Here is a 21,023-nt window from a genome sequence, read left to right as displayed (position 1 = left end):
CTTACCAATGACTGTAGAAAACATGGACGACGCGAAGAGCTTCCCAAAAATTAAGACAAAACGTCTCTATCGCCCCCTGGTGTCTGGCTGCAGTATAGGTCAGAAACCCCGCCTGATCCATGTTAGCGGATGGGGACTGGGGTCAGACTAAAATAAAAATAAAAAATATTCTCCGATAAATTCCCAGATAATTTTTTCCAAAGATTCTTTCTTTCATTATCAAGTGTTCTCATCACCCTGATTTAAGTTCAAGGGGTCTCCTTTCCCATAAGTTTGATTCTAATTACTACCATAATGCTTTTATAATGGGGTGCAACGTCATCATAACAGCTTTGACTGGCAGCTGCAGTCACAGATAAACTTGCGCATCTCTGTTTGGGAAAGGCAGATAGAGCAGGGACGCCGAGAGGAGCTCCAGCGTTTACGTTACAAAACCACAACCGACTGTTTTAACCTGACAGCCTGAGGTGGTCTTCAGTCTGAACTACCGGATAGACAGATCCGAGGCCCCACCGCACTTTTAAGTTAAATGTGTTTGTAAGCTAATCCGTAACTACCGTCCTTAGCTAGGTCCTGAGACCTGTGCAGAGATGATTATTAAATACGTGCAAACAACAGCATGTTTTCAGTCTCTTACCACATCTGTACAGTAACACCATTTTTTTTAAATCTTGCACTTATATATATATATATATATATATGTATATGTATATGTGTGTGTGTGTGTGTGTGTGTGTGTGTGTGTGTGTGTGTGTGTGTATATGTATATGTATATATGTATTTGCATATATATATATACATATATATACAGCTTACATCCTTCAAGAGAAATATTTTTTCAGTACTCAGGCAGCAGCTTAAACACTGCGGATAATACCTCTGTATGTTGGTGACCACGATGCAGGAGCAGACATCTTCTCATCTCTGGAGATTTCCATTTACAAAGCACCAACAACTCGAAGGTAAACATTATATTGGAAAATCTGTTTATATAGTATTTATAGTATATAAGGCTTTGTCCTTTTTAAAATAAACAGCTCAAACATCAGCTGTCAGCAGAACTGTAGAACTGAACAAAATGTAAGAGTAGAACTTCAGATCCCAAGTGTGTGAGGACAGGGAAGGATCAGCTTTATTTCACAGATTAACTTTAGATTTCAGTTTGTGATGATTCTGTTCTCTTTGTGATTACAGGAACTGTCCTCAGATTCAGACCTCAGCACCATCCAGTGACAGCAGACAGATCATCCAACATGTTCACATGTTAACTGATGAACAGTAATAATAATAATGGATTGGATTTATATAGCGCTTTACAATACCACTATTCATTCACTCTCACATTCATACACTGGTGGAGGCAGCTACAGTTGTAGCCACAGCTGCCCTGGGGCAGACTGACAGAAGCGAGGCTGCCATATCGCGTCATCGGCCCCTCTGGCCAACACCAGTAGGCAAGTAGGGTAAAGTGTCTTGCCCAGGGACACAACGACCTGGACAGAGAGCCCAGGGATCGAACCGGCGACCTTCCAGTTACAGATGCGATTCCCAACCTCCTGAGCCACGGTCGCCCCAGTATAAAGGTTAAAGTACCACATGTGCTGTCAGTGAAAGCTGCAGCTGTTTTATTGGTAAAGTTAAAGACGAAAAGTCAAAGGGATGAATCCCCCATGTAACTGTGTCACTGTATATCAGCATTAGCACTACCTCATTTTGGTGTTTCAGACAGCTGCTGATCTCAGACCTGCAGAGCTTCTGTTTTACACACTGAATGTAATCAGCTGCATGAAGAGCACATGTTTTCTCTGACAATTAAATAAAACCTGATGAAGGTCAAAGGTCGTCATTTGTATGTTAAACTAAAAACCGTTGATCTGGAATTCTTACACCGTTTTTTGTCAATAGTGTGTTATTTACCATAAAGTAATTCAGAGTCAATCATACCAAAGTAACCAGAGAGGACAATATATTTTTAAATTTTTAATGTTTAGTATCTTTTAAAGTGCTAAGCAGCCATTTATTTGCTTCAGCAGTGAGCAATGCCAAAAATAACAAACAAAACTCCTTAATGGTCCCTATGCTTTCCTACACAAATAAAAACCAACCAAAAGACAATTCACTTACCTAACTTTCTAACAAAAAACAGGAGAAAACTTGATCAACAAAAATGGCTTCTCACGCCTACTAGGCTGCTGCAGTGAACAATGTATACAAGCTGAAACAAAATACACAATTGCTACTTTACAAATCTATTTACAGCTATTTACAAGACTTAGGTTCTATTGCCAGACACACACACACAAAAAGGTTGTACTTGGTTATACTTGCAAATCAATGGGCAAAGACACTCTACAAAATAACGACTCAAAAACACATGTGCTTTGTTGGATGGAGGAGGCTAGGAGAGGCCAAGTGGCTGTCATCTGGTGGTTAAATACTGGAGGTGATCAACCAGTTATCCAATCCGAGAACAGGAAGAGACTCCACCCAACTACTCAGCAGGCACGCCCAGGTGTCCACCCCCTAAGAAAGAAAAGGGGAAAAAACCCACAGCCATCCTCTGGTGGGAGGAATCACACATAAAACAAACACTGACAACATTGGATCATAACAAGTGATTTTAGGTATTTCAGAAATATAAGATGATAAGCTGTGTGTCTTTTTCATAATAATGACATGGTTATATTTACCTTGACCGAGTCAGTCGCCATCAGCAGATAAACTGTATCAGTCGGGCTATGTAAAAAGTGTGAGGAGCATGACCCAGTCGGCTTTGTGGTACCTTGAACGCCTTTCCACCCAAAAGTTAACAAGGGATTTGAAGAAAACGTAAAAGGAAGAGTGAGTCTGGAGCTCTACAGACTCAGCTGGCTGAAGTGTACTGAGGGCAGTACAGAGCGGATGCAGATGGGACGCATGGGATTCGAACCATCGCCGCTCTAGTTCAAACTCTGCTTACAGGCCTTGTCGCTTCCCATGAGCCACTTGGCCGGCCGATGAAACAGAGGCAATATTGCTATATTTAAACTACACGCACAGTTGCGCACCCATGTCTGCTTTTCTTATTAGCTGGGCACGAGGTAGTGGTGTGCAATACTGCATATTTTGGTATCGATCCGATACCAAGTAAATACGGGCTAGTATCGCTGATACCAATACCGATACTGATTAAATAGTTAAAACCCAGGACATAATTAGGACAAAGTTTATAATTAAACTAAAAAATACTTTATTATTGTGGCGGGGTGTGGTCTGCAATGGCGCTGCAGGTGAGATGGACTCACCGGCATCTAAAATCATGCCTCGCTGGCTTAAAACCTGTGCTCTGCTTTTACTGTTGTTGTTTGGTGGTGATGTGTACAGCTGGCAGTGGGAGAGCTGCAGCTGTTGAATATACTGTTACAGCAACAGTGTGATTATTGTAAGGGTGGACAGCGCGTGGCTCGAGGTGAGCCGGAGGACGGCGCGCCAGCGGGACCTGCCAAGGTAACAGGTAACAAGCCTTCTTTATAAACAGATAGTTTGATCATAGTGATGTGTGAGTGTCATTGTTTTTTGCCCTTTGCTTTAGGTGAGGTCCGAATGGCATCAGGCAAAGTTCTACAGTTCTACATGGATTACATGAACAGTGCCTGTCAACAAGCCAGCTGTCTTTACTGTTAAAACCAAAGATGCTGGAGAAGGTAGGTAACAGTCACATGGCCAAACACACATTGTGTGCTGTGGAATGCAATTATATTCGCTATGACTTACCTGCTCCCTCTGATTTTGAACACACGGGACACTGTCTGTTCATATCACATCTTTGTAGGTGGTTTGTCTCTGGCCATCGAGAGGCTGTGTGCACAACCAGGACAGAACCTGCACGGTGTCTTACCTGCCAGTGCTGCCACGAGACTACAGCATCCTTGTTAAATACAATGACAAGCACATCCCAGGCAGCCCCTTCTCTGCTAGGATTACTGGTAACTGTCTTTTTACATCAGTGTAGACCATCCATGCAGCCTCTAAGATGGCAGCCCAAAAGCTACAGTAAAGTAATTCATTTCCTTCTCTAAGTGACGATATCATGAGGACGTACCATCTGAAGGTGGGTTTAGCTGCAGATATTCCACTGGACATAGGAGAGCTTGACCTCATCCAGGGAACAGCCTCTCTTACAACACCCTCAGGGCCAGAGGAGCCCTGCCTGCTGAAGATGCTATGTAACGCTCACGTTGGTGAGTGTCCGCCTGATAAGTGAGAAGTTGCTAAACAATGAGACTCAGCAGAATCCAAATACTTTATTAATCCCTAAGTAAAAGACAGAGGGGGGGAAGTAATAAAAGTTAAAGCATGGAGAAAGAAGCAGGAGCAACTGAAACGGGCTGCATGCACACACAAGAATAAGCGTTGTTAACCCTCATCTGTTTTGTCTGTCTGTCTTAGGAATCTCGTTTGTTCCCAAGGAGATTGGCAAGTACCTTGTTAAGATCAAGAAGAACGGTCGTCATATTCCCAGCAGCCCAATTGCTGTTATGATTAAGCAGTCAGAGATTGGTGATGCAAGCCATGTGCGTGTGAGTGGACCGGGGCTGAGCAAGGCCAGGACTTTTGAGCCTGCAGACGTCATCATTGACACTCGTGATGCAGGTATATGCTCAGTGAAAGAATAAATACTAGAGATGGCAAAATACCACTTTTTTTATGTCCAATACCGATATCATAAATTTGGATATTTCCTGGTCAGTGTTATCCACGCAGAAGTTGATATAGTCTGTTATGCAGGTTGTTAGACCTCCTACGGCAGCTGAGATCCTTTGAGGTGAACAGGACTCTTCTAAGGATGTTCTATGACACTGTGGTGGTGACTGCTATCTTTTATGCTGTGGTCTGCTGGAGTGGTGGAACGGCAGAGAGGGACAGGGGGAAACTTAACAAACTGGTCAAGAGGGCCAGCTCTGTCCTGGACTGTCTGCTGAAGTCCGTTGAGCAGATTGGGGAGGAGAGGATGTTGTCTGAGCTAACATCCATCATGGACAACACTTCCCACCCCTGCATGAGACTGTACGAGCACTGAGCAGCTCGTTCAGTTGTAGACTTTTACAGCCAGTTTAACATGGTTGCACACACACACACACACACACACACACACACACACACACACACACACACACACACACACACACACACACTTGTGTACATATCTCTGTAAATTTTTATCTGTACATACAAATTTCAGTTGCTTATGTATATAGGACTACTTTGTGTCTTCCTTCTACATTTGTATTTGTATATGTATTGGAATGTAAAAATAATTAATCACGATTAAAATGTGTCCATGACTTGAAAACTGATGATGATTCATCTCATTAATCATTACACACTGCTCTCCCCTACATAAGCTGTACTAATAGGTTAATTGTATCAGTACCGCCCCCGTATTTATTTGGTATTGGATCAATGCTAAAATTTGCAGTATTTTTATATTTTGTCTTTTTTTTTTTTAAATGAACGACAATAAAAAAAAAATTCCTGGCCTAATTTTTCTTCATATTATTACTGGTATAAATTTTTACATGATATAAAGCTCATATCATGATATAGTAACACCATCCGATTCCAGTCCCTAGTACACAAATTGGTGAGACAAGCCGACTCACATCTGACAGTGAGAGCTCTGTGTGGCTTTCCATGAAGATTTAATAAAAAAGGAAGCTAATTAAACAACTTCCACCACAATGCTTCTCATAATATGCAAGAAAACAGTTCTTGCTAAAGGTGGAAATGACAAATTAGTTTGACCCGAAGACCAGTTGGTCGATGGAAATTACTTGTGTGGTTACATACAGGCAAAGGAAAGCTTAAAGCAGCTGGCGGTACGGTTGTTGGTGCTAGACAGGCTATTCTGACTATTTCAGAAACTGCTGATCTTCTTAGAGTCTCCGACAATCATCTATAGGGTTTACAGAGAAGTCATTAGAGAATGATCAAACTTTAAACTCCACAGCCTGCCTGAGTATTGTTGCAGTTATGTCCATCCCTTTATGATCACAGCGTACCTATCTTCTGATGGCTTCTTCCAGCAGAAAAATGCATTTTACAGCTTTTCAAAAATCCTAATATAGGAGCATTTCCAACTTTGAAATCCTTTCGATGAAATTGGTAGACATTTGCAGCTTGAAATGTCAGCTGTAATTCAGCTATAATGCACCAAGAATCAGTTTGTGGCTCTCATGCAACATTAACCAGTATTTGTGAATTCACATAAAAACACATTCAGAATGAAGTTATAAGTTAAAAGTGACAGAAATGCCATTACTCTCTTCAGTTAATGTTTGCTCTGGCCTTAACGGAAAGAAATATTTTTAATACACTCAGGCAGGTCTATTCATCTAACTGACACAGACACAGAAGGACTGAGCTGTGTAATGCTCTAGAAAGGCTCAACCAAAAGGTACATATTAACCAGCAGCCCAGCATGTCTCTCAAATGTTAATCTGCACAATCTCAGCTTTTGATGGGAAATGTCTAATTAGCAATTTTAGCTGTAGGTGGAGCTGAAAGACTAACAGTGGTGCAAAGAGTGGCACATACTGAGTAGCCTTTAGTATAGAAGAACAAGGAGGAGTTTGTTGGAATCTGTCAAGACTCAATTTTGTTTGTGTCATCAGATTACTTCTATCCTCAGTCTGCAGGAAGAATGTACTGAGCCGCTTTGATGCTCGTGGAAAATTTTCTGTACAAGCCAAAAGAATGTGGAAATGTGGAAAATGACCAGTTAATCAAATGGCTTCTCAACATTTTTAAATATCATACAAATACTCTCCACTTTCAAGATTTAAGCATGTGCAAGCATACAAATAGAGCATGAAAAAGCTATATATATAGTAAGTAATTAGTAGCAGACAATGCTAACACCAAGCTGTTTTTTTAGGCTTGCCACATTTTCTTTTATCCTCCACTTGTCCAGTTTCCTCAGTTGTTGTAAAGACAGTGTGCATTATCCAGATATTTCCCAGGTTTTTAGCAATTAAGTGTTTGGGAGTCACCTTATTGGTTTGAAGATATTTTTTAAGCCTGTCAAACTTTGTTATCTTTGGCAATTTTTGTCAAGATGTGTACTAGTAGCAAAAGTACCTAAAAATACAATTTAAAATGTTCTTTGTTGTCTGTTATGTGAAGACACAATAACTGAGTCATCCCTTGAGTTAGGTGCCTTATTTATGCTTGGGTGATTCATAGGTCAGTGCTAAGGAGCTTAAAAAACAAAAAACACTTCTCTGAAAGTGGTCAGAGACAAGGACTAAACTGAAAATTAGTTGGGAAAACAGCCAATGTCCAAAGAAAAACTTTGAAAGACCTTCAGAGAGCTTTGAGAATTCTTGCTCAAGACCACAAGAATAGAAGAAAAGTCAGATTCCTTGGAAGCAAAATATAAAGAATTGAGAGGTTTCTCAACACTTCTTCACAGTAAAGTAAAACAGCATGAAGAATGTGCGGTAGTGAGTTGCTCCTGTTGATTATATATCTTGTAGAATTAAGAATGCTATACTACATAACTGTTTTTTCAAGAATTGGGTCCTAGGATGGGAACTGTGGATATTCTTCCATGTACCAGAGACGAACAGTGCCCCCTCTCTCTTTTAGAGTGCAGAAAAACATGAATGGATTTTTCAAACAGAATGTTGTAGTGTGGTAGAGATGCAGTGGTATTACATTATTATCTACCGTTCTCCTCAGTTATCTGCCATTCCTGAAGTTAAAGTAAGGAAAGTGCGCCACCAGCTGGCCATTGTTGAATACTTTCAGAACACAATCCAAAGGCTGCAGCTCTTTACTGGGATTCTTTAAACTCAACTTGATCCATTAGATAAAGTTTCATATAGACTCCACAAAAAGCTTTAACATTCTCAATTTATTCTGAACACTTGCTTGAAAAACGAAACAAAACTTTAGTGCAAATCATACAGAGAAATTGTTCAAAGACTGATAACATGATTTTTAAATTATTAATAAATATACAGGACTCCATTTACACTACGAAATGCTACAAGCACTTTTCACAGTAAAATAACAGTCTCCCAAAACGTTCTGTACATCCAAGATGTTGAAGACTTTCTGAACGAAAGCAATATTATTAATAATGAGTTTGAAAGTCAAAAATGTATAAGTACCATTACTGTCCCTCAGATACAGGCCATTGTCAAGTTTTAGTTTGAGCAAATTAATAACACTCAGTTCAGTCATAACACAATTACTACCCTGTATAGCACTGGAGCAAACTAGTAGCTTAGAAATTTTTAAATAAACAGATACTTTACTGACATGATGCCACAAACATTTTTATATGCCACTAGAGGTTTGCTGCACAAAAAACAAAAAACCCCAAACAAAACAAAAACAAACCAAAAAATATTCCCATACTGTGATTGATACATGTTGGACTTCATTTTATGCACTTCACACATTAAACTGTTGACAACTGCTGCACAGATTATAAGCAATGATGTAATGCTTGTATGTTACAGATGGAAATATCTTAACTGACTGCACATTAAGTGGGGCCAACACTACAAAAAAAGAACAAAAAGAACAAAAACACAAAAAAGCAAGCATTTGCAGAATAAGTGCAAAATCAGGTGAGCAAATTAAGACAGTGAAGCCAAAACAAAGATTGGCTCTGTCAGTGTTCTTTAGACATGAACTTAAATGTAAAGCCAGCAGTGGTGCATCAGAATATTAGCACAGTATTTCTGTTTGGGAGTGCGCTGTAAATTCACCAAACTGCAGAGCTTCCCCAGACATTAAGAATTTATCTGTGGTGTCACACATTCAAAACGGCTGCAAAGGCAGCGCTGCGTTCTCAAGCAAAAGCTTTCCAGGTACGTTTTTTATCTTGTTTTTATGACAAGAAATGTCACATCAATGCAATATTTCAAAGCATCTTCTGCAAGGCCTGAATATGCAAATTGAGCTACAGTAAGTGATGGTGACTGTATTTGGGTGAACCACCTAAGTAAATTCTTTACTTGGGAAACACAGAATACTTGTTTTCACCACTTTTATGACACATTTAGTCATATTATATACATTAGATGGCACATAGAGCATTATTAATAAAACTCCCATACATGTATTTACAGTAGCAGCTCGGCCAATGACAAAATACGGTTTTGTACTGAGAAGGCTTTAGCATTAAATCAACTTAATCTCACATTCTCATGATGAAAAATGGACTTTCCCAAGTATTAAGTGACGCTGCTCAAATTCATAGTTGCAATTTATCATGATGCTTGTCACCAGTATTACATACACTATGGTTTTGTATGATTCTGTAGGCTGAAGTTCAGAAACAATCATACACATTTACATTTTCTTATCTCTGGCATGTCTTCTGGATACTTACGCTGGTTACTTCCTAACAGGCCAACAAATGATCAGAGGCAGTGTTTAAGGCCTAACTGCATCTCAAAAAAAAAAAAAAAAAAAAAAAAAAAATTCCATCCCAAATGAATGCAACTTAAATCACAAGCTCACAGACAGCATGCATTAAGAGTTTAAACCAAAAGGCCACAGACAACAGTTAAGAAAAAGTGCAAATGCATGCGGGAAATGATTGCCACCTGCCATCGTCTAACCTAATGAGCAGAGTAGCCCTTCCAGCTCAGTTCCCCCCCCCCCCACTTCCTCTTCAGTTTGTGACATGTAGCAGTCAGATTAAACTTCAAGTGCAAATCCAAGCCGTTGACAGAAAGTTTCTGCAATGAAGGATAACTCTACAAAACTCCAAAAATACTACAAAAGCATTCAAAGACTTGGTTATACACAAACCTACTCACTGCAGTATCCTTCATGGTCTGTTGTAAGTGTCCTGAATTCAGTTTATTATACAGTATTCTGCAGCCTACAAGTCTGCTGGGTTTACAGTGTCGTTACCAGTTTTCTCCCTTTAAAGTCACTGAAGGAGATCCATACAGCAGAGTCCTGAGAATAAAAATAAAACAGATTTCTTAACACAGCCGTGCTGAGAACTTACACACAAGCTACATGTGCTACTATGTTTGCTACCTGCTGATCCCCGATCGCCTGCTGTGTAGTCATCAGGCTGAAGCGCTCTGCTTAGCACTGCTGGTGACGGATCCGGTTGCTTCTTCTCTCCTCTGGGTGGGAGGCAACTCATCCTTCTGCGGTGCTGTCTGCCGAGGTTTGACAATAGTTATTTTGATGGGAACTCCTTTGACGCTGTGCTGCACTCTACTATACTGCCGCATGGAGGGGTTAAAAGTGCGAACAATGGGAAGCTCATTCAAGGTGGGCGTCTCTTGTTTTGGCTGCGTGCTCTCTTTTATAATGATTTTACTCCTTTTGCTTGAAAAGACAGTTTGCACTGGTAGGATGGCAGGCCTCTTTGCAGAAGCGGACGTCTGGAGTCTTGTTTTATGTGGAGGTGAGCCTTGTTGTTGCTCTTCACCATGAGGAACCCCTCTATGCAAGTGTCCATCGTTTTCCTTCGTCACAGAGATCCCACATTCTTTCCTTTTCTTTACCTCTTTAGGTTTCTTGGGGCAAACAGCCATGTGTTTGGTTCTGCTGCGACGCATTGTGAATTCCCTGCTGCAGTGTGGACACACAAATAGTTCCTGCTGCTCACCCACCTGTACAGGTGACATTTTATTTGATGAATGCACGGACTTGTTCCTCTGTGGCATGACCCTTTGGGCAAACTTTTTCTTCCTTTTGTTAAGTACTTTGAACTTTACAGGTGGTTCCTGGCTAGGTTTGGACCTGTTTGACTGACTGACTCTGTTTGAAGCATTTAATCCATTTGTAGAATTGGTAGTAGACAGCACTCCATTTTGAGATTTTGCAAAGTGACGTAGAGGTATGGGATTCTTTCTGGGTGTGTATCGCCTTTTATCACTGGCATTGGCACAAGCCAAGATGTGCTTGTGGAGTTCTGGCATGTTATCAAAGCTTTTTCCACATTTGGTGCACCGAATGGCTGTACTGAAGGTCTGTGGGATGTTGTGTGTAGTGAAGTTTGTGGCTGAAGCCAACGAACCAGCAGGTGATCTGTTGTGGTAAGGAAATGGAGGGGGCTTGAAGCTGGGATAGTGCTGGTTAATGCCAAGACGAACATCAGGCCCTTTGATTTTGCCTCCATCTGAAGCCATGACTTTAATTGTTGTAAACAGTTCTTCAGCACCCACATCTACTTCACCCTCTTCCTTTTTCACCAATTTCTTGAGTTCCTCTTGAGCTTCAGGTCCTGAAGCATCTGTGTTGACTTTAGCTGAATTGTTGTAGTTCTGAGGTCTTAGTTTGCCTTTTTCTTCTTCTGTATGAGTACACTGCTGGCCTGGATGCAATTCTTCCTGATGCTGCTTCAGATTGCAAAGATATACAAATTCTTTTGTACAAGCACTGCAAACATAAGTCTTCCCAACACCGTGGAGGCTTGATCGATGGTCAAGTAAAGCAGAGGGTTTGCCAAATAGCAGCACACAGAACTCACATTTGTAGGGCCAGTCATCAGCATGGTCAGCCACATGATGACTAAGTTCCTTCATTGAATGGAAAAGCTTATCACACACATTGCAGATGAAATTCTTGGTGAATGTCTGCTCTTGGACATCATTTTCTGGATCATTTGAGGATTCATCTTCATTAACTTTCTCGGGAGAGGGAGCGGGTTCAGGTGAGATTTCAGGTGCGGAAGCAGAACTGTCAGGGGCTTCCTCAGGTTTTGTGGTTGGTGGCCCTGTCCCAACTGAGGGCTCTGGGTCAGAGTTTGACTCACCCAGAGGAGGACAATCTGATACCACTGAGGTGGAAGTGGACAGAGTTACCGATTCTGCGATGGAGGACACAAGAATAGTGGGTTCCACAGTTTGAGCACTGGGAACAGATACAATCTGTTGCTGTTCTATGTGATTAACAACCATCTGTGTAGGTGCTGGAGGCTCAGCTGTATTTTCTTGTAAGGTAATTGCAGCAGGAACTACATCCCCTGGGGCTTCAAGAGCTATTGTACACTCTATTAACACAGTGTTACTGGCAATGTTGTAAGAGTTGAGTAGGGAATCACTTAAAGTTACAGTGGGTGTGAACGGCACTTCTGTGATAGGTGCTGAATCAACTATTGGTGGGTTGAGAGCTATTTGATCAGTAAGAAACACATGGCCAGGTAAATTTAGTGTTGGGTCAAGTGGTTGGGAAAGTGTGACGAGATTTGCAGAGTTTGTAGTGGCAAATGTAGGCGTTAAATCACTCTCAGAAGAATTTAATGCATTTTCTGCGCAGAGTACCAAGGGTTCAGTAGTTATATTTGGGCCCAATACCTGGATTGGTTGGCTCGAAGCAGTGGAGATAGGTGGCGGTGGTGCCAAAACTGTGATTAATGAAGGAGCAGTAGGGAGCATGGTGTGTGCAGCTGGGGAAGCAAATGCTATAGTGCATGGTGAAGCTGGTTGCAAGGCGACAGGAGTCAAGGAGGCAGATGATGGAGTGAGAGAACTGTGGGGTAGGGTAAGTCCATAGACAAGTCCATCTGCAACAGGCTCCACTGGGGTAACAATGTTTGAACCCGTTACTATGGTGAAGTCTGTGACTAAAGGAGCCTCAGAATTTGCAAGACTTAGGTTTTGGTTTCCAATTTTTATCAAGGATTCTTCCATCACTGCTTTTTGTTCTTCTTCATTGGCAAAAGCCTGTGAACCTGAATTTGACATAGTTTCAGATTCACAAAGGCTCTTTTTTTGCAAACTCAAATCAAGCACAGCATTAGCTAAAGCTACATCTTCTTGTCTTTTGACTGTATTAGAAAGATCCAGAGGTTGCTGGTTACAGGAATTACCGCCTGTCACAGGGGGCCAGTTGTCTGGCAAAACAGGTTTCACTGCTGTCTCCGTCACGGATGTAGTAACGTCATCATTGTCACAGACTGTTTGGTTCACAGGTGAACTATGTTGGTTTTCTATCTGCCCTGTACTTACAATATCAAAATCTCCCAGATCTGACAATGATGACTCTTCATTAGATGTTGGAGTCTGTTGTGGAGAGCCTGTTGGAGAGCCAGTTCTTCTCTTAAACTTTCCTGTTCCAGAAGGTAGGACAGAGATAGAGACAGGTGAGCATGGCTTCTGGCCATCTGTAATGAGCGCAAGTGTCGGTTTAAGGCCATCCTGCTTTTCTAGGAGCTGTTTTAGCTTTGGCGACAGAAACACTGTTCTTTCTTTCGGCACAACTGTAGACTCTGTATTCTGAGGAAGTAAATTCTCTATTAACGAAGATACAAGTGATGATGAAGATGAAGACACAACTACCTCAGACTCCAATTCGGTTTTAATTTGTGGTAAGAGAGGTGGTGTTGCAGTTCTCCTCTTGGCAAGTGGTTGACCAGGTATGTCATTGCTTATAACTGAATCTGCATTTAATACCTGGCTGATATGAGAGGGGTCCAGAATCAGGGCATCCAGTCCAACTAGAGTCGAAGACCCAGAATGGACCTCAGCTGCTTCACATTTACTGACTGTACTTGTTGACACTATCTTTCCATCAATGTAAAAACTCAGATTCTCTGAAATATTGCTAGAGACATCTAACATGTAATGTTCTTCATGTTCCCCTTCATTCTCCACAACAGCTGCAGGCAGTGTATTGTCACCAAGCCGTGTTTGCTGCTGAGATGATTCACTGACTGTTCTGTGAAGGTTTTCCTCTTGAGGCAGCTGAGCTTTTTCCACATGTGTGAACTGCAGCTGGTTCTCGTGAACTCTACGCTCATGGCGTCTCTTGTTGGTGTGGGTTGTGAATATTTTTTCACAGTACTTGCACGCATGATGCCCCTCTGATACTTCTGATGTGTGTGGCTGATCAGTGAGATCTCCAGCTGACAAAAGAGAAGTATTAGAGCTAGTCGTGGATGACGTATGAAGCTGCGTGACTGAATCTTCTGAATCCAGAGCGTTTGACTTTTCATGCGGCAGGTGACTTAAATTTGACGGAAAAGACATTTTGTTTGTATTGTTTTTGTATAAATGTGCCTCATCATTAGCCAAAGCATGGACCTCCATGTGTTTTTCCAAGGCTTGCTTGCTGGCAAACTGTCCTTCACAGTGCTGACAAGGGAAAGAGCTCCCATCTTTCTCAACCTGATAATGAGACCTCATCATGTCAGGTTCCATGTTGGAGTTGACTTGGTAGATCTCCTCTTCTTCCTCCTCCCCTATCTCCTCACTGCCTCCAAATTCTGGTATGTACACACAAGGAGAGTGCTCCATCTTCTGTGATGTCTTGATCCAATTCTCTTAAGTATTTCTGTGACAAAACTTCGGCAGTTGTCACACCTATTGAAAAGAAGAAAAAAAAGAAAGAAATATTGACAGTAAATATGCCTCAGAAAACCATATGAGGGACATTCCTTTTCTTTGACACCAAACACAGCCAAGAATAAATAAAAGCAGTTGGAAACAGAGTGTTTCATGTGGTCTGAACTATGAGGTTTTGGCTCTTGTTATTTGAAACTTTGGCCATATTTAATATGGCCAAAGGGGTGGTCTGACTGTTGAGGTTCACGCTCTAATATTGCAGCATCTCTGGATTAAAATTAAAAGAGTGCGTTCAAGGGCACAATTTTTGTAAAATAAAACCCAAATGAATTGCAGCATCTTACCATTTTCACGTTTACTACAGGCAGATGTTTTCCTTAGCAGATGATCGCACTGAGTTTTCTTTCTGATGGAAGAAGACAAAACACATGGGGAAAAAAAAAAAAAAACAACAACTATCAAGACAGTTCCATAACACTGGATGACAGACAAACTCAAACTGCTAATGGGTGAGAAGAGAGAAGTGATCAAAGTAAGCAGAAGTGGCATGAGAGTAGTTGAGCTGGATGCTTTTATCTTTCTGGCTTACTGACTGCTGACTATGCTTTCAATGTCTTGTTAAGCTGTGCTGATGTGAGAAGGATCATGAAGCATCAAATGCAACATAAGATAAAAGACACTTAAGGGGAAAAAAAAAGCTGCTATGTCAAAGTTATTTTCTGTAAATGTTTAATTTCAATTACAAGTCCAAAAATACTCATAATCTTTGTCAATGACCTCATTTAACCTGGGTGCCTTAAATTACCTGTTAAACTTATTACATTCAATTCACCTGGTGATGGCCGCACAGCTTTTGTTTTTCCTGCCTTTAATTTGAGAAATAAATTGGTGCATTTGGACATTCATCTTCTTGTTGGTTTAACAAAATGGCAGGCCCATCGTGTCCCTGATTTGTCGTAGCTTCTTAGGACTGCACTCGCACTAAACAGCATCAAAATTAGCATAAACCAAGCGTTACGTTTATTTAAGCAGGTTTCCCGTTTAAAACATGTATTTTTATTCATTCAGCATCACTGTTGATTTACTAGCGCACTTGCACCGAGAAGAGAAAACGTAAACAAAAACTCACTAATGCACAGACTATTTCTCCTATATTGCAGATAATCCCGTGGCGCGTTTCTGTAGCATAAATATATCAAAATCGTGCCGTTTACACAAAACAAAAACTGTTCCAGCACCATTCAAGGGCCTGCGCACTGAATAATTAGAGGCAGTCTCCAAACATTCAATTAGGATATTCATTAAAATGTGCTGAAACGCGTTTATTTAATACATATATCACGTAAAATGTAATTATAACACACATTTGTGAATATTTTATATTACTATAATTGCAATTCGGAATATCTTTGGAGTGCGTTCACGCACATCTGCTTCACCTGGTTTGATGACGCTCCCCGTCCTTGCACCATTGCTAACTGGTCACACAACACGTCGTCACATTACTGTTTTGCTACACAGGCTGCTAGCTTGTCCACTGAAAGGTCAACTCACTTTTTGAGTACACACATTTATCTACCCCCAGGATGCAAGAAAGTTGCTTGCAAATTATGCACTTGTAAGTGCCAAGGTCTCGTGACAATGCTGTCAGCAAAGTGAGAGAAATCAGCTGTTATCGTCCATTAAAGTACTAACGATATGCTGCTAGCATGAATGCTAGCTCGCAAGCACTGGCTAAATGTATCGTCGAGTTCGCGACACAACCTTCAAGAATAAGTCAAATAAAAGTGCACGTAAAGGTTTCGCGTACATACTCGTGTTTGCAGACAAACCGCCGCAGATGGACTTCTAATATTCCTCTTGAGCTGCTAGTAGACAGTTGTATTTTCTCCCCTTCCTTAATGCACCAACAAGGTTCTGGCTTTCTGATTGGTCAGACAAAATGGATGTCAAAATTGGTCCAATCAAAAGCAGTGTTGTTAAAGCCCATAAAAAACTTGAAAGCAAAAGCACATACACGCTATAAGCGAGAGGCAGCCAAACTGTCGTTTCAGATTTAAATGTGAATATTAATGTGGAGCTTGTTTATTTATTTTTTAATAAATGTTAGACATTCAGCTCCAGTTCTGCTGACTTTTACTCTTTAAAAACAAAAGTCCCATCTTCATGTTTGTGGTTGTTAGGTGTGAGAAATCCTCTGTTGATATATTTTTAAATTTATTTTATTATTGTAATTGCTAGCTTTAAAAATGGTCCTCAACCGGAGGCCTGGGAGCTTGAGGGTCCTGCGCACTGCATCGAGTGCTCTTCTCTCAGCCCTTGGTACTCGCCCAGCTTGTCGTTTCCTTCTTATATTCTTATGGCCAGATCAGAGTGCAATATTTACAAAAAGACACAGTGGTACCAAACAGCCTCTTTGGATAATGTGCTAGCATCCGACCCCCAGAGTGAAAGGGGATAATGGCCATTTCAATCTTGCTGAATCTCATAATGAATGATAACAACAGGGGATATTTTAATTTCTTTAAAAAACACTAAAACCAAACAGTCAGTGCAGTGTATGGATTTGACCTGTAGAGGGCGGCATATAATAAACTCTGTGGGCTCTGGGTGCACCTTCCATGCGGGTAATTCTGAAACTTTGATCATTTACAGTAGGACTAGCGCGTTTTTAGACATTTAGAATGAGTAATTCATCCTAGTTCTAACAGTGTTTAGTAGAAGTGTAATTTCAGTTTTTAATTGATAAACGTATAAATATAACTGTTTACAAAAACGTTTCTAAGGATGGAAGGTAAATAGGCACGTATTTTTCTGGTTCATTTACAACTTGCATTGATAGTTAGCTGTTAAATAGATGTTTCCACTTGAATTAGTACATTATTTTCAGGTCTCCTTCATTACAGTTGTCATGTTGTGTCAAGAAGTTTCACGATGTGCACTGAGCACTTCTCTGTTTTCCCTTACTAGACAAGGCACTAGCTCATATTAAGCTCACATCTACATTGACAGACACTTGGCATCATGTCCACCTTAGCGTACAGGATTTTGAAAGCATCTGAACAAGTTCACCAGACTCTTTGTGCAGAACAAGGGTGGTACTCTCATGGCACATGCATGACATGTCTCTTTTAATTTTATATGTTCTAAGGGGTGTTTCATCATAAATAGCAAAGCTTCATCTATTATATATACATTTCTACTCTATATTCCCACTTGTAAATTCCAACTTTGAAAACCTGAAGTAGTTGGTACAGTGTGGTATGGTGAGCTTATATGCAGTGGCTCTTTAGGGATAAACAGCATTAGGTGGCACATAGCTCATTTAATGGCAAGTTGACTATGATGATGTTTATTTATAGCTTGTCATAGCGAAACTTACCCAGAGCTCCAGCGTGCCTTTCACAGCTGATGGCAATTCCAGCTGTGGAATTATAATGAGAAGTTTCCAATTGAGTCTGCTGGTCAGACACATCTGTCAAGTCATCGTCTAAGCAGGTGCTGAGTGCCTGGAAGTTACGTCAAACACATGGCTAAGCAGTTGGAAATGTGGAGAGGAGCTTTGCAAATAAAAATGCGAATGAGCACATAAAATGTAGAACACAATGAGTGATCAAGCTGTAGTGTCACATCATCGCTTTATTAACTCAGGGAAAAATGTTAGCTTACACATAGAAAATCTTTGCAGTGACACTATACAAAAAACCCTTCTATGTGCTGACTTGCACAAAGATAAAGTGTGTTTTTAAAGTTGCTTTTGTATCCCTGTGTTTATACTTTCTCCACTCCAGACATTTTATCGGGGAAGAAAAATAATTTAGTCGGATTAAATTGTGAAGTGATTTTGTAATTTATACATTTAAGATAAACATGTTTCATGACTCTATTCATTGGTTTAAACTTGGAGACAGTATTTAAAACAAGGGATACTTAAATGAGTTCATGTAGTAAATGCAACAGCTAGTTTGTGAGCTATAAGGTAAGCCAGTCTATTAGTCTAAAATTATTGAAAAATATTTTCTTTTGTATGTTTTGTTTTTCCTTTACTGTTAAATACAGTTTTCTGTTAGTCTTTGTTAAATTTACTGTGCAAAAGTCTTGATCCATCCCTCATTTCTTGATATTTTGCAAGAAAACTGGGAAATAGATGGAGCAGTTCATTAAAAATGCAAACATATATGGAAGGAAATACAGTGTATATATTGTCCAAAAACAGAGTTTGCATGATTCTAGCAATGTTGAAAGTTGGTGTTTGTTATGACCAAAAACTACTCTGTCTGAACTTTCTTAGACAAGCTTTCTTGTAATTTGTGTAAGTAGTTTTCATGAATAATTCTCCAGGCTTCTTTAGATTGATGCTGTCTTTTGTTCTGTTCTCTGTCAAGATGATCTCACGTTGCTTCAATAATGTTTAGGTCTGGGGTGTGGTGATACCAATCCATGACTGTGTGTTTTTCTATCAGGTAGGCTTTTACTACATTAGTAGTGTGTTTTGAATCATTGTCATACTAAAAAAATGAAGCCATTGTATTCCATGGTGGATCAAACTCTGACAGTACTTTTCTGTGTTCATAATTTCAATTTTGACAAGATCACCAACACCACTGGCAGAAATTAAGCCTTAAACAATGACAGAAGCACCAACAAGTTTTGCAGACACTCACTGCTGTACCGCTCTCAGGATCTTCTCCGACATATTGATGATAATTTCAATCAATCAATGACCCTAAAGTTAGGGCATCCACTGGCTATGTTATGCTGTTGGGAATGTTTGAGTACTATAAATCGTATGAAAGTTGTACATTGTGGTCCTGATTATAAAAGGAAAATTTTCTATCCTGATAAGGTGAGCTTTTTTCCACAATAACAACACCTCTGTCTACAGGGTAACTCAGGTCAGCAAATTCTCTGATGAGTATGAAAATTAAGTTAAGTTGAGTGTTAAGTTCTTATGGTCAAAAAATAGAATAGAATATTTTTTTATGTCAAAAGGTTGAACATTTGCTAATATTTTTGATGAGCGATTAAGAAAGTAAACTAAAGAAAAGTGTGTCCTGTGCAGCAGGAGCCAGTTTGTGCCAATAACACTGTGCACAATGAAACCTTCACCATCATACAAGGCAAAGAAGGAAAGAGAAAGACGTGTCCTACAACATTCTCATGTATCAGACAGATTACTGAGCAGAACACTGGTACAAAAACAATAAAGGGTCTCTTATAGGAGATGCATGCCACACACCCAGACAAAGACTTGCCTGTAATCAGACAACATGTCACGTCACTCGGACCAAATAAAAATTTTATTGCTTCGTGTTGTTGCATGCCAGATGTTCAGTGAAGAATATGTAAATGTCACACACAAGTACAAACTGTGTGTAAAAACTTGATCCTGCACACATGTGCATGTAACTCCAGCCCACTGTATTATATCTTGTACTTGCACACATCACACTTACATGCTAATAATCCCCTAAAGTCCATATAAAGCATGTGCCCTTCAAAATCACAGCCCCGATTTGCTTTTGCATGCAAACACACATTCAGAGGTCACACTAAACCCCATCAAGGAGCATGCTGTGTATATATAGACACCGTACACACGTATATAACTCATAAAGGCACATACAGCATCAATCTTCTACCTGCTCTACTATCTCCACCTCTTTGTGAAAGCAAATTCAGTTTTCTCCTGCATTATCCATAATATATCTGACTACACACACACACTGTTTCTGCATGTCACTCAACTTTGAGCACCCTCTCTTTAGTTTTCCACCCCCACTTGTGGGCCCAGCTGTCTGTGCCACTCAAAGGTCTATAGGCTGACATTTTTTCATGACATCACAAACCCCTGAACACTGGTGAACCGTAGGATCGTATTCATTCAACTCCAAGAGATGAACACTGCAGATGCACAGGCACTTATCTGAGAGTACGCTCATGTTTCAGCTGACATTTGGCAAGAGGTAGGTCACAAGCCAACCAGTTCAACTAACTACTGGTAAAAATTTAGTGGTCAGTAAGGATAACTGAAACCTGTGCACCATTACCACAACACATTTTACTGCAAGACTGTATCATGTAAGTACCAATTATAAACATCTATTTTCTTCCTCTTATCCAATTCAGGGTAGCAGGGGGCTGGAGACTATCCCAGCTGTGAGAGGCTAATACAGAGAGACAACAACCGCTCACACTCACGTCTTTGGACTGTGGGAGGAAGCCACCCGGACATGGGGAGAACATGCAAACTCCCCACAGAAAGGCCCCAGGTAGATGGTGGAGTTGAACCCAGGACCTTTTTTGCTGCAAGGCAAGCGTGCTAACCACCATGCTGCCCGCAATTATAAACAGTATAGTGACATCTTTTTAAAAAAAAAAAAAAACTGTTATACGTTAACAGTGTTTTATATTTAAAAAAGAGCTGTCAAATCTCATTAATGTTACCTAAACACTTTTATTAGTTCCCTTCCTTTTCCGTGTCTTTCTGTGTGGCGTGCTGTGTTATTTAACTACTTAGATAAGTGAATCCCAAAATGTTGATTCTGTTCATCTGGACGTAGCGTTTTCAGTGGGAGAAACGTTTCGTCACTCATCCAAGTGACTTCTTGAGTCTCAGCTGACTGCAGGTTTCCCCAACCTTAAAAACAGCACATTTGCACAATAACTGAAAGCAGCCCACTGAATGAACAATGAGTGAGGAAACGCTTC

At 40.4% G+C, this 21,023-nt stretch overlaps 1 protein-coding gene across 2 annotated transcripts; it reads right to left on the bottom strand.

Moving 5' to 3' along the window:
• Positions 1-8,410: 8,410 nt before the first annotated feature.
• prdm2a (PR domain containing 2, with ZNF domain a) lies at positions 8,411-16,238 on the bottom strand. Of its 2 annotated transcripts, none has more exons than XM_085394141.1 (4): positions 16,127-16,238; positions 14,657-14,718; positions 10,051-14,330; positions 8,411-9,966 (listed from the first exon to the last, which is right to left on the bottom strand). In XM_085394141.1, the coding sequence occupies exon 3, from the start codon at positions 14,262-14,264 to the stop codon at positions 10,083-10,085; it is 4,182 nt and encodes a 1,393-aa protein (XP_085250267.1). In that variant the 5' UTR covers positions 14,265-14,330; positions 14,657-14,718; positions 16,127-16,238; the 3' UTR covers positions 8,411-9,966; positions 10,051-10,082. The 2 variants fall into 2 exon arrangements, with proteins under 2 accessions (XP_085250267.1, XP_085250268.1); XM_085394142.1 differs by lacking the exon at positions 16,127-16,238 and adding an exon at positions 15,752-16,118.
• Between the last annotated feature and the right edge of the window lie 4,785 nt (positions 16,239-21,023).

This window comes from Rhamphochromis longiceps, linkage group LG20 (assembly GCF_057381845.1).
Source record: "Rhamphochromis longiceps isolate RC_006_pf linkage group LG20, R_longiceps_female_GT1.1, whole genome shotgun sequence".
Taxonomy (NCBI): Eukaryota; Metazoa; Chordata; class Actinopteri; order Cichliformes; family Cichlidae; genus Rhamphochromis; species Rhamphochromis longiceps.
The sequence above is the reverse complement of the archived record's forward strand: the minus strand, read 5'-3'. Positions and strand labels throughout refer to the sequence as shown.

Coding starts and splice junctions, on each gene's coding strand:
- prdm2a (XM_085394141.1), bottom strand. CDS start 14,264: ATGGAGCACTCTCCTTGTGTGTACATACCAGAATTTGGAGGCAGTGAG.